General features: G+C 66.5%; 3 protein-coding genes across 3 annotated transcripts; 1 reads left to right on the forward strand and 2 right to left on the reverse strand.

Moving 5' to 3' along the window:
- Window positions 1-4759: 4759 nt before the first annotated feature.
- Window positions 4760-5367, reverse strand: EMIHUDRAFT_198354 (hypothetical protein; the record flags this gene model as incomplete). The annotated part of the gene is made up of 2 exons (XM_005759452.1): window positions 4760-5333; window positions 5363-5367. The coding sequence occupies 2 exons, from the start codon at window positions 5365-5367 to the stop codon at window positions 4760-4762; spliced, it is 579 nt and encodes a 192-aa protein (XP_005759509.1).
- Window positions 5368-6207: 840 nt separating this feature from the next.
- EMIHUDRAFT_198355 (hypothetical protein) lies at window positions 6208-6755 on the reverse strand (the record flags this gene model as incomplete). Its single annotated transcript, XM_005759453.1, has 3 exons — window positions 6208-6281; window positions 6376-6504; window positions 6731-6755. The coding sequence occupies 3 exons, from the start codon at window positions 6753-6755 to the stop codon at window positions 6208-6210; spliced, it is 228 nt and encodes a 75-aa protein (XP_005759510.1).
- Window positions 6756-8330: 1575 nt separating this feature from the next.
- On the forward strand, window positions 8331-11077 carry EMIHUDRAFT_350777 (hypothetical protein; the record flags this gene model as incomplete). The annotated part of the gene is made up of 2 exons (XM_005759454.1): window positions 8331-8994; window positions 11047-11077. A coding segment is annotated over one exon (388 nt), but the record flags the coding sequence as incomplete, so codon positions are not given.
- Window positions 11078-12783: the final 1706 nt, after the last annotated feature.

A 12783-nucleotide genomic window follows, 5' to 3' on the forward strand; every position in this document is an offset into this window, starting at 1 on the left:
TCGGGCTCGCGGCTGGCAGCGGCGCAGCCACGGTTCGCGCCGGTCCCAAGAGTGCCCGCGGCGGCGGCGGCGGCGGCGGCGGCGGCACCAGCCCCGGAGCCGGAGTCGGAGTGTGCGCCCCGTCGTGGCAGAGGTAGGAGCGTGCGCGAGCGTGGCGCTGGAGGGTGGCGGGCGCATGACAGCGGCTCCCCGGCACCGGCACCGCAGTTGGCGCGAGAGAAGCGGCAGAGGACAGCGGGAAAGGGCGCGGCAGTGGTGGTGACGGAGGCGGCAGAGGCTGCGGCCCCGGCGGCGGTGGAGGCGGAGGCGGCAGGGGCTGCGGCTCCGGTGGCAGAGGCGGAGGGCTTGCGGCTGCACCTCTCGAGCAGCAGCAGCACCGGGTACAAGGGCGTGTACAAGGTCGAGAGGGGCAACTCCGGCCGCTTCCGAGCGCAGACCTATACGGGCGGGGAGACCTGTCACCTCGGCTTCTTCGACACGGCGGTGGAGGCGGCGGTGGCGTACGCGCGGGCGGTCGGGGTAGCGGCGGAGGCGGCGCCTGAGGCGGAGGAGGAGGAGGAGGAGGAGGAGGAGGAGGAGGAGGAGGCGGAGGAGGAGGAGGAGGAGGAGGAGGAGGAGGAGGAGGAGGAGGAGGAGGAAGGCGAGGAGGAGGAGGAGGAGGAAGCGCTGCTGGCGGAGGCGGAGGGGCTGAAGCTGCACTTGTCCAGCGGCAGCAGCACCGGCTACAAGGGGGTGCGCAAGCACACCCAGGCTGGCCGCTTCGTAGCGTGTCGCTACGCGGGGAGCAGGACCATCTACATCGGCGTCTTCGACTCGGCGGTTGAGGCGGCGGTGGCGTACGCGCGGGCGGTCGATGCGGCGGCGGACCCCCTGCATCTCTCGAGCAGCAACACCACCAGCTACAAGGGCGTGATAGCGGTGGAGGCGGCGGTGGAGGCGGCGGCGGCGGCGGTCGCCGAGCCTGCAGCGGCAGTGATGGCAGCGGCGGGAGCTGAGTCGGCGGACCCCGTCCCGGGAGGCAAGCGGAGCCTGGCGCGGGCGGGCATGGAGGAGGCGGCGGAGGCGGAGGGGGCGGGGGCGGCGGCGGAGCCGATGGCCGAGGATGCGCCCGGGCCCTCGACCCCGACTGCGATGGCGGAGGCGGCATCGCCAGCGGCGCCAGCAGCGGCGGCGCGAGCCGAGCCGGCGGACCCGGCCCAGAGCTCCTGGCGAAGCAAGCGGAGTCTGTCGCAGGCTGGCATGGAGGTGGCGGCGGCGGAGGCGGAAGAGGCTGCGGCCCCGGCGGTGGTGGAGGCGGAGGCGGCAGGGGCTGCGGCTCCGGTGGCAGAGGCGGAGGGCTTGCGGCTGCACCTCTCGAGCAGCAGCAGCACCGGCTACAAGGGCGTGTACAAGGGCGAGAGGGGCAACTCCGGCCGCTTCCGAGCGCAGACCTATACGGGCGGGGTGAACTGTCACCTCGGCTTCTTCGACACGGCGGTGGAGGCGGCGGTGGCGTACGCGCGGGCGGTCGATGTGGCGGCGGCTAAGGCGGCGGCTCGCGCGCAGCTGCGGCAGGAGCAGCGGGAGCAGCGGCCGAACTCCAGGAAGCCGAACGCGGCGGAGGCGGAGCTGCGGCGGCTCGCCAGCGATCTCCTCGCGCCTGCGCTCGGGCGGCGAGCGGCCGCCGCCTCGGGCTCTGCGGCCGGCGAGGCTGGCGAGGTCGTGGGTGGGCCGAGCAGGGCGCGCGCCGAGAAGCCGCCGATCGAGTTCTCACGGCTGAGCGCGACCGACCGTAAGCTCTGGTACGGCGCATCTGCGGCGGGCTGGCGCATTCGCGAGGCTTCTCCTGCGTCGGGCCTCGAGGGCCGCTGGACGTACCTCTCCCCGCAGGGCGAGGTCTTTCGCTCGCGCGCCGCCGCGGCGGCGGCGGCGGAGGCGGACGAGACCGCGGCGGCGGAGGCGGACGAGGCATCGGACGAGGCGGGCGCAGCGTCCGCCTTCCCGCGCGTGTCGGGTGCGCTCGAGTCGATCGGCATTTCACTCTCGAGGCAAGCCGCCGAGCTGAGCGACGTCGCGGGATCCGACCTCGCCTTCTTGGGCCACATGAGCCACGCGCAGCTCCGAGCCTTGGGCGAGGAGTGCATGGCGCTGCCCGAGAGCGCCCGTGTCGACTTCCTCCGCGAGCTAGTGTGGCGGCGCGGCCAGGAGAGAGGCGGCACATCGGCTGGCCAAGAGCCGAGAGCGTTTGGCGGGCCGCCGCCGCCGCCATCACATCAACCGGCGCCGCATTCGCTTCAGCCGCCGCCGCCGCCGCCGCCGCCGCCGCTGGGCGCCGTTCAGGTTGCCATCCCGCTGCCGTCGACGCTCGGGCCAGACGCATCGCTGGCGCTGCAGCGGTTCCAGCTACTCGGGGAGGGGAGACGCTTGGCGGTGGACGTTGGGGCCGCATTGGGCGGGCCGTACATGTTTACTGGCCGGCAGCAGCGACACTGGGATGCCCAACAGCTGCAGCAACTTCAGTACCATCTGCAGGCACAACAGGCCCATCTGCAGTGCCACCAGTTTGACAGCAGCACCACGCAATGGCGAAGAAACGAGTAGGTGGCGCTAGAATGCACTTTTTGAGTTGTGTAGTGTTGCGATGTTGTCGTCCTCGTCCTCGCGGTCGCGCGGCTTTATACATGAAATGTTACATGTTTGGCTTTCTCTTTAAAAAATTACCCGCCTCGGTAGACGCAAGACGGCAGTCGGCACCGACTCTCTCTCAGACCTCTCTGGTCTCTGAAATGTGAAAACGCCTCAAGACGCAAGTCTTCATTTACCGCTTCAAGAGCGACAAGACCCCGGCCTCCCCGCCGCCCCTCCCTCCCGCGGTCCCGCCGCCGCCGCCGCGCACCCAGATGGCAGAGATGCTGAGACACAGATGCTGAGATAAGCCTCTCGGGTGGCCCAGGAGGCCCGCACCGCCTCGCGCTCCCCTGCAGCCTCGCCCCGACCCCTCCCTGACCGCCCCCGAAAGCGAAGCCCGCGCCCTGCGCGGAGACGATTCTGAGTTTCTGACTCCGACCCCAGCGCAGGCCCTAGGCGGCCAGCCATGATATCTAGCTCCGTGTCGCGTGTGTGCTGGCGTCCGGAGACCGGACCCCCCTGGGTTTGCACGTGACAAGTACACACGTCGAGACAGTCACACACAACGCCCAACCGCCTGCAGTAATCTACCCAGAGAGCAAGCTATCCTTACTGTACTTACCGTACCAGATTTCAGTGAGGCAGTGCGCGCGGGCAACCCGGCTCCTGCTGAACAAGCTCCTCTTGTAGCTCGATCGGTCGCACCGCCACCACCGCCGACGTCTCCCAGGGAGACGATGGAGAGGGGGGACGACACTGCTTCAGCAGCGTGCACCTCGATCCTGAGTGAGACTGTCGGTTGGTTGTGTATGACCCCCCCCCAATCAATGAACACACCAGTGAGGGAGGGCGAGACGATCGAGGGGTCCCGTACCATGCGGAATCGACCCTATCCAGTGCTCAAGTACCAGAATCGAGAATAGAACGAGAATTTCGAGAAATGTCGAGTTTTGAGGTAAGTTGTGATGTGTATGTGTGCCTTTTGAGCGCGCGGGTTTTCACGCGGATGCACTCTATCGCACGCCTGGCGGAGGTTGGAGATCGTCGCGAGCGGGTTGGTGCGCTTCTTGGCCGGCTTGCCGGCGGAGGCGGACTGCTCGACGTCGACGTTGATGTCGTCGACGTCGGCGCGCGGGGTGGCCATCGTCGTGCCGGAGGTCATGCGTCGTGCGTCCTTTCGGGCTTGCGAGTTTGCGACTTGGTGGGCACGTTCTGATATTCCTTGGCGGCGTTCGGTCCCCCCCGTGCTCCCGTCTTTGGCGCCATCTCCGATGGCGACGCGACGCGGCTCGCGGCAGACTGCCCGCTCCGTCCCAGGCTATACTTGCTTGATTTGATACCCTCCCACCCAGTGAGTGAGTGTGCCGGCGGCGCGTCGAGGAAGGGAGGGGATGGCCTTGGACTTGGCCACCATCGCCGCGCCGCCCGCCCGCGACGAGACGCCCGCGAGGCCGGGGCCGGCGAAGGAGAGTGCAGCCGTGCTGGAGAGGGCGGCTAGCATCTCTTGGTTGTTGTTATGGGCTGCTGGCAATTTGGGCTTACAAACCATCGCCGTCGGGGAGAGGGGGGACGACACTGCTTTGGCAGCGTGCACCTCGATCCTGTACCGTGTTTGTTATGACCCCCCCCAATGAACACACCAGTGAGGGAGGGCGAGACGATCGAGGGGTCCCGTACCACGCGGAATCGACCCTATCCACTAGCTAGTGGTTCTTTGTGGGGGTGGTCGGCGACTACACTCTCTACGGCTCTCTGCCGGGGTCGCGTCCTCTCCACTAAAAGCCGTAACGCCAAGTGGCGATGAAGTAAAACGGGACTGGATAGCCGAAGCCGTCGGTCCGCACACCGCGCGGGGGATCTCGTCGGCCGTCCCTAGCCGGCTAGCGCCTAAAGCCGTATATGGTATAAGGGTCGTCCTTCTCTCTATAGGCGTCTAGCACGAGCGTCTAGGCGCAATCGTGGCCAATGCGAATCCCTGCACTGCGATTGACGAGAGCGCACACAACAAAACATACATACATGTTTGTTGGCAGAGCAGAAAAACGTAATGACCGAGAGAGGCGGCGGAGCGCGCGACGGACGATGGGTGAAGCGCACATACAACAACATGTACATGTGCATGCACATGCAACTCGATCTGAAGACCGACTCGTCAGTCCTCCCAGGGCTCGACAGAGCTTTGGGCCTCTGCCACGGGCGTGCCGGGCTTGGAGCTCTCCTTGAAGAAGGTTCCGGTCGCGGCGCCACCACCAATCTCGCCAAACAGCAGCCTCACCGCGACCGTGGCGCCAAGCGCTGGCGTCTTGGGCTCGCGCGTGCTGTAATCGGCAGCGGTCCCGGCGATCTCTGTGCGACAGAAGCCCGGCGAGCAAGCATTCACCCGCACGCGAACCCTCCGAGCCAGCAGCCGGGTGTAGGAGTTGACGCCCGCCTTGCTCAGAGCGTATATGGGCGTCTCACCGGCACCGTGCGGATGTGCGGCGGCCCGTACGCAGAGTTTTGCCAATGTGGAGCGCAACGAGGCGACATCACTGGCGCCGTCGAGGGCAGCCCGGTCAATAGCGCTCAGCGCGCGAGCCGCCCGCAGGCCGGCGCCGGAGGAGAGGTTGATGATTTGCGAGTCGGGGCCGCCCATGATCCGAAGGAACGCGCGCGTGATATCGACAAGGCCGTCAAAGTTGACCAGCAGAGTGGGCTCCACGATGTCGGCGAGGCGGCAGCCTCTCCTGCCGCGCGAGGACCCGGTGATGAGCACGACATATACGTTAGCGCGGTTTGCCCCAGTGAGATACAAGTGTATGACGCGAGGCGAGAAGAAGAAGAAAACAACCTGGCCTCCTTCCTAACTTTTTCCTTTTTCAGTGTATTTACGTACATTCCCGGAGGAGGACTGCTACGGGGTATTTTAGCCCTCGGGGGCGTCTCGCGTCTGGCACGCCCCCTCCCCGCGACCCCGCTCACAAATAAATAATAAATAAAACGGGCAAACTCTGAGACGAGATGGGATTTAGGGACATGTGTCCCCGCCCTGCACGATCTTGGTGTGAGGGATCTTCAATCCGTGTCCCCTCACCCCTCGTCACAACCCGACACGGAAGAGCGGCAAGAGTTGGGGCTGCGGCTACGGCTGCGGCTATGAGAGGGGCCGGGGTCGCGGGAGAGCCGCTGCGCCGCGTGGACGCGCCTACACCGCTCTTGCTCCGCTCGCCACCTCTCGCAAAGGTCCAAAGCCATAGCCACCACCTCCTCCGGCAAGTCCTTTCGCCGTATCTCGCCGTCCCTCCACGCCTGGAAGAGCTCGTCGTCATAGCCGTATTGCATCACAGCCTGCTGAACTGCGTCGTGTACCGGTGTACGCACCTAGGTGCTAGGCGATTCCTATTTATCTCTCGCGTCGCAGTCGTCGGCTCTCGCCCACTCTCGCAGCGACCTTCATGCCTCTCCACTCTCGCAGAGAGAGAGCAGAGACACGCCGTTTTATACACTGTCGTTGCATTTGGGAGAGATGGGTAGCTCCGTGGTGCGTGGACCAAGCGAGCCAAGACCAAGAGCAGCAGAAAACGTAAAACGAACTCGAGTCTCACGCGTCACTCTCACGCGTCACCCTCCGCTCACCGGAGGCAGCACCGCGAGCTCGTCGCCCTCTGCCATCGGCTCGGTGCCGGTGACGTAGTCTGCTCGGGCGGGGTGCGGGTCCGTGAGTCGCTGCGCAACACAGAGAGGCGCGGCCCGCGCGTGGCATGAGCTGGAGGGAGTGGGTGCGCGCACCGCCGTTGCGAGCGAGCGCACAGCCGGGAAGGAGATCCGCCAGGCCAGGGAAGCGATCGGCGAGCAGCCTCCGGAGGTCGTCTGTGGTGGCGCCGCTGTCTACGTCGAGGCGCTCCTCGCTCGTGCCCGCTGCGCAGCGGCGGGCGGAAGAGTGGCGCGCGAGTGTGTGGGTGTGGGGGGTTCGGGCGTCCGCACGGCGCCTCGCTCGCGAGCCGACGCGAAGAGGCAGACCTTGACCCGCATATCCACATACACACACATAGACACATTTCGTCGCACAAAAAAATGCAATTTTTCGCGAAGGGATGGAGATTGAAAAGCTACACGAGAGAGAGAGATAAAAGAAAAAAGAAACCTTCGGGGCACGCTTGCCGCGGCATTTGGCTTACACACAGCCGAGCAGCTATCACGAGGGATGCAGCTCCGGCACGCCCAGATACAAGGGAGCCTCCCAGATGCCAGCGAGCATCAGAGCCGCTGGGAGTGCGTCCCGCTCATCCTGCTGCTCGGCGCCGGCTCGCACGCCGCTGTCCAGTCCATCGGCGCCCTCGAGCCAGAGCTGCACTCACGTGGCGTGGCTCCGGTCGTCTTCTCTCTGATCGCGCTGGCGCCGCACGCCTTCTCGCTGCTGATGCCCACGGTGTGGGGCGATGCCTTCACGCGCTGCGAGCCCGCCGCCATCCTACTCGCGCCTGGCCTGCTCGTCGGCGGGCAGGCGACGATCCTGCTCGGGCTGCTGCAGCGGGGCCCTCTGAGCCTCGCGCTGCTCTGCCTCGGCTTCGCGGCCTTCTCCGCCTCGCGCGCCGGCATCGCCGTGGTGCAGTACGCGGTGCTCGCGCGCTGCCTCCACTTCTCCAAGCTCGTCTTCGGTCTCTGCGCCACCACCGTCACCACACATGCCATCGGCGCCGCCGTCCAGCTGCTCGTCCCGCAGCTGCTCAAGCGCGGCGGACTGCAGGCGGTGGAATTCGCGCTGCTGCTGCCCGCTCTCGCCGGCCTCATCTCCGGCGTCGCCCTATGCGTCCGCCTGCCGCCGCCGCCGCCACCGCCGCCGCCGCCGACCCCCGAGGAGCCTTCGTCACTCGGCAGCTGCTCTGCGCTGCCCCTCCACCCGGCTCCAGAGGGCGCCACGCGTCCACCGCCCGCCCTGCACGCGCACAGGCGTTTTCACGGTCCGGTGCACCGGCTGCGGCGCCCTCATCCCGCGCGGCTCCGCCTTCGCCGTCCAGTGCCTCGGCTGCGAGCGGGCAGCGCGTGCGAGGTGGAGGGCGAGGAGAGCCATCCTGCTGCTCGCCGTCTGGCGCCCTCCTCGCCTCCGCCCGCTGCCTCCCGCCCCTCGCCCGCCCCTCCGCCGCCTGCACGCTTCGCCCCCCCCCCGCCCTCGGTCAGCTCCGGAGCCGCTCCCTCCACCCGCCCCACCTGCCCCACCTGCCCCCTCCCTCCGACCCTCCGCCCCTCGCAGGCGATCCTTCACGCTCGGCCCGCTCCACTCCTTCGCCTCGCTCACGAACGGGCTGCTGCAGTCGCAAGGGCTCACGCCGCGCGACGCTGGCGCGCTCGTCGCCTTCAACAAGATGGCAGCCCTCCTCGTCCTCCCGCCCCTCGCCCTCGCCTGCGCCGCCGCCACAGAGCCCGCCGCCGCCGCGTCACGCGCGACGCTGATGCTCTGCGCCACCACGCTGCTGATGGCGACCTGCGGCGCGGTGCCGCTGCTGCTGCTCGAGGGCGGCGGCTCGTGGGCGGAGCTGCAGCCCGGGAGGGGGATCACTCTCGCTTGGTGGGTCTCGCGCGCCGCTACTCTCAGCCTCGCCGCCGGCGCCACCGCCGCGCCGCCGCTGCTACACGCGCTGGTGAGGCGGACACACACTCGCCCTACCGATCGCAAGCGCCGCCGCGATGCCCGCCCTCGTCTGCCCGCCCTCGTCCGCTCCCGCAGGTGCCCCTCATCGTCGGCGCACGCGCCGTCCCGCGCGTGTACGGCGTGCTCGAGTCGTGCTACATCGCAGGCCTCACTGTGTCCGGCCTGCTGATGGGCGCGGCGCGGCAGTGGGCAGGCGGGTACCGAGGCGCCCTCTGGCTGCTCGCGCTCGTCCTCCTCCTCTCTGTCGCCGTCTGCGCCGCGCTGCGCCGCATCGTCCGCCTGCAGCAAGCCGCCGCCGAGCGAGAAGGCGCGCGCCGCCACCCGCTCCGGCAAGGCGGCCGCGACCTCGAGTTGCCGGAGCGGACATCAGAGCGGACCGCCTCGCTCGACGACACGCGCCGCGCGCTCCACGTGGCCTTGCTGCCGCCGTCGCCGACGCGCGAGCTCTGGCAGTCTGCGGGCCGCCGCGCCTCCTCCCTCGACTCGCCCTCCCGCCGCGCAGCCTCGATGGAGGCGCGCGCTCTCATCGGCCGGTCGCAGTCCATGCTCGCCGCATAAGAGGTGTCCGCCGCACACACGCCCTCGCGTGTCGAGGGCCGTGGGCGAAGAGGCACGGCGCGATACTAGTACTACTCCCCCCCCCGTTCTCAGCAGTCCGCGTCACCCCGTCAGAGAGTACTACTCCCTCTCCAATACCAGTGCATGCCCATGTGCGATTACCCACTTGGTCCTTTCACTAGACTTGACACTTGTTCCTGGAAGTTTCTTGCAAACCTCGTCTCGCGAGGCGCTTAGAGACTTCCCTGCCTTCGGGCCCCGTCGCCTTCGGGCACCACGCACTCTCACACGCCAATACACGCGCGGCCGGCGCCCCTCATGCCCTTCCCCACGCACACCGCGTGAAAACTGCGCGTACGTCCCCGCGCGCACGCAAACACACGCCCAGCGCCCAGAAGCCTGTGTCATGTGCGTCTGCCCTGTGCTGGCACCCCATGGCTGCGCCAGCCGCCCGCACCAGCCACGCGCCTCTCGCACCATCAGAGCTAGCCGCACGACCACTCACGCCGCGACGCGCGCGCCGCAGTGAACCTCACTGACAGTCTACGCCCTTTGCCAGGCGCCTACACACTGTTTCAGGCATCATGCCCTACCAGAGCGCGCCGCGCCCGGCACGACGCAGCTCCAACGCGCGAGGCGCGCGCGGCGGCACGCCGCGCGCGGCGGCCGCCGCGCACGCGCCCCGCCATCCGACCAGATCTGCACAGCCTGCCAGCAGGCAATGCAGCAGACCTGCTGGACACTCAGCACACACGCACGCTCGCGCCGCCCACTCACTGCACGGCTGACTGCACCCCGCGACAGCTCCGTTCCACCAGGCGAGGCGCGCTGGCTCGCCGCGCGCGCGCGCGCGCTCCCAGGCGGCTCGGCCAAGAATGCTTCACCTCCCCACGCCTGTGGCTGTGCAGAGTGCCCTCTGACTCTATGCGACAATACGTCGAGGTCTGCGCCGCCCGCGGCGCGAGCAAGCAGGAGCATCCCCCCTTCCCCCCTAACCCACATGCCATACTCACAAACAGCCGAACCCCCCCTACCAACATTGTACCGAACCCTTGCCTCACCTCTCACCCCTCACCCCTCACCTCACCCTTCACCATCTCCCTCTCTCCTCATCCCCTCCCCCCTACCCCCTCACCCCTCACCCCTCACCTCCTCACCCCCCATCCCTCTCACCCCTCACCCCTCACCCCCTCACCCCTCAATCCTCACCCCTCACTCCTCACCCCTCACCCCCCACCCCCCACCCCCCACCCCTCACCCCTCACCCCTCACCCCCCGCCCCTCACCCCTCACCCCTCACTCCTCACCATTCACCCCTCACCCCCCCTTCTCACCCCTCACCCCTCACCTCTCACCCCTCACCCCTCACCCCTCCTCACCCCTTCCCACCTCAAAAAGAAAACCTCGCGAGTACGGGAAAGACCAACACTCCACTACACTCACACTCGGGAGATAGCCAGCACATGACCTGCACCTTCTTTTTCTTCCACAAAAAGAAAACCTGTTCGCTAACTCTGCTAAAAGAAAAACACCCTCGCTAGCCCATAGAAATTGTCAAAAAAGAACATCCTTGGAAACGTCACAAACGAAAAATGGCGTAGTGTGTGTAGCACCGCTGCCAATGACTGCCGGGGCGTCACACTGACAGCGAGAAGGAACTCACCAGTCCGATAAGGATCAACTGGAAAGCTGAACCCTGGGCTTAGACAGAACGGGCGTGGCAGGCTCCAGGGGAGACCACGCTCTACCCGGGGCGCTAAGGAGGGAAATCGAAGCTGTCGGGCGTCCAGCGAAAAAACTCGCGAGGACACACCGACAATCCCCCCTCCCCGAGGACCGAACCTAGGCACGTAGAGCACGGGTCATCTCGGAGAGAGAAAGGGGAGGGAAGAGGGGGGGGATAAGGGAGCCGAGATACGCGGGAGTACCCTGGGAGTGAGAGCTCTCATTCATGGTCGTGAGACCAGGGGAAGCCACCATGGGGAACGGGCACCCAAGGCACTAACTTCATCACTCATTCACCCCGCGCGATCTAGCAAACCCTGGTGCAGTCGGTCTTCGGATCAGCGGCCAGTTTCCCATTAGGGCAGGGAACCCCCGGCGACGCAAGTGTGGCCTACGGTAGCCACAGCTAGTACGCGATTCAGGGGCTGGGGGGAGTGGGGCGCCAGCGCCAAGGGGGAGAGAATGGAGGGGGGAGAATATGCGTGCTCGTTTTTCTTCTAAAGCAATTTTTTTGACACTTGTTCCTGTCCGGTCCTTTTTCCTGTAATGTGCAAAGCTGTAACTTACCCGGCGTAACTTCAAAGAGTTTCCTAGTTCGCGTTCGACCTTCGAGTCGTTGAGACCCCAGCTCTCGAGTCGACAGGGCGCCGTCCCGTTTTGATCTCTCGCGTCTCGGTGAGTGGGGGGCCGAGCCGCCTCGGGGTGGCGGGCGGGCGGGCGTTTTGAAAAACAGAAAACAGAAAACAAGCGGGGGCCTGGGGCCCCAGCGCAGGCCCCCCACCGGGAGTAGAAAATACGCCCAAGGGGGCCAAGGAGGCGGGCGCGGGGGGAAGCACAAGAGCAGCATCAGGTGAGAGCAGGAAGGATGGCGCTTAGTTAGGGTCAGCTTTGAACAAGGGTTTCCAGGTTTTAGATCAGTATTGGTGTCGGCACACATCCCCACATATGAGGTCAGCGGCGCGCAGTGCCTCTCTCGCAGGCTGATTTTGGCTGTTTTCGACCTTGTTTTTGTTTTCAGACTAGGGGGCCCGACCCCCTCAGAGGCGGCGGGCGGGCGCCCACTCACCGAGAGATCAAAACGGGACGGCCCAGCTCGAGCGGACCGGACGACCCGCGACCGCGACCCGGAGGGGGAGCGGGAGGCGGAGCCGGACGACCGGTTCACCCGCGGCCGCGCGCGAGACCGTGAACCGACCTCCGGTTTTGTGTGTTGTATCCGTGAGGAAGTTTTCGTTTTTCGAGCGCGCCGCTCCTGAATTGTGTATTTATTGTGTCTGTTCCTCGAGCTGAGTTTTCGAGCGTCGAGACCGCAGGGGGGAGGAGGGCTGGAGGGGGCCGCCAAGTTTCTCCGCCGCAACCCTCGCCACCGCCGCCCTCCCCCTCGCAGCCGCCCTTACCTCCTCCGCCGTCCCCACCGCTACCCTCGCGCCGCCGGGAGGCCGCCGCCGCCCTCGCCGCGAGAGGGAGGGAGACCTCGCCGAGGAGCTCCGAGTCCTCGAGGCCGCGTTGAGCACGTTCATGGCGATCGTCGTCGACTCGTAGTTGGAGATCCACGAGTCGGGGGAAAAGGTGAGGTAGTATTCTCTCCCAGTGCGGTTGTATTCGTGCATAAACAGATGCTCCACCTCTCCCGGGGTGACGCCTTGCGTGTAATAGGTCTTGAAGGTCGCCTCGAGTTTGTACGTGAACGGGTCCTGTTGGCGGAGGGCCCGGGGGTGACAGGACGAGATGCGAGGGAGGGAGGGAGCGCGCAAGCGTGAGTCAGGGCGGGAGGGAGAGCGCGCCATGATGGTGTAGACGAGAAAATAGCACTGGTACCAGAGCGCAGTCTGTATGCAAGTTTTCGTTTGGCCTTTCCCTTCCCGGGAGGAAGCCGGTGACGCCCGCGAAGGGCAGGCAGGCCAGCTTGTCAAACAATGGGTAACGCCAAGCGTAGAATTCATCGGTTCCCGGGGCCTGGCCCTGCCTCGTGGCCTCGTAGTGCTTGTAGATGGCGCTGCCACAGAGCCCACCAAATCGAGTCCAGCAAGTACTCGGGGTCGCAATGGTACGTCGACGACACGGCCAAAATGAGCCCACCGAGCCCCACGATGGCAAAGGTGGTGACGGGGAAGGAGATGAGCGCGTCAATGTCCGCCGTGGTCGTGCGCTGCAGGAACCCTCACGACGTGGCATCCCGGTCCGGTAGAACCGCCCTTGATCTCAGCCACCACATCAAAGGCGCCGCACTGATTGGCGACCCAGATGGTGAAGGCCAGGCAGCC

Source organism: Emiliania huxleyi (genome assembly GCF_000372725.1).
Source record: "Emiliania huxleyi CCMP1516 unplaced genomic scaffold EMIHUscaffold_8, whole genome shotgun sequence".
Classification (NCBI taxonomy): Eukaryota; Haptophyta; order Isochrysidales; family Noelaerhabdaceae; genus Emiliania; species Emiliania huxleyi.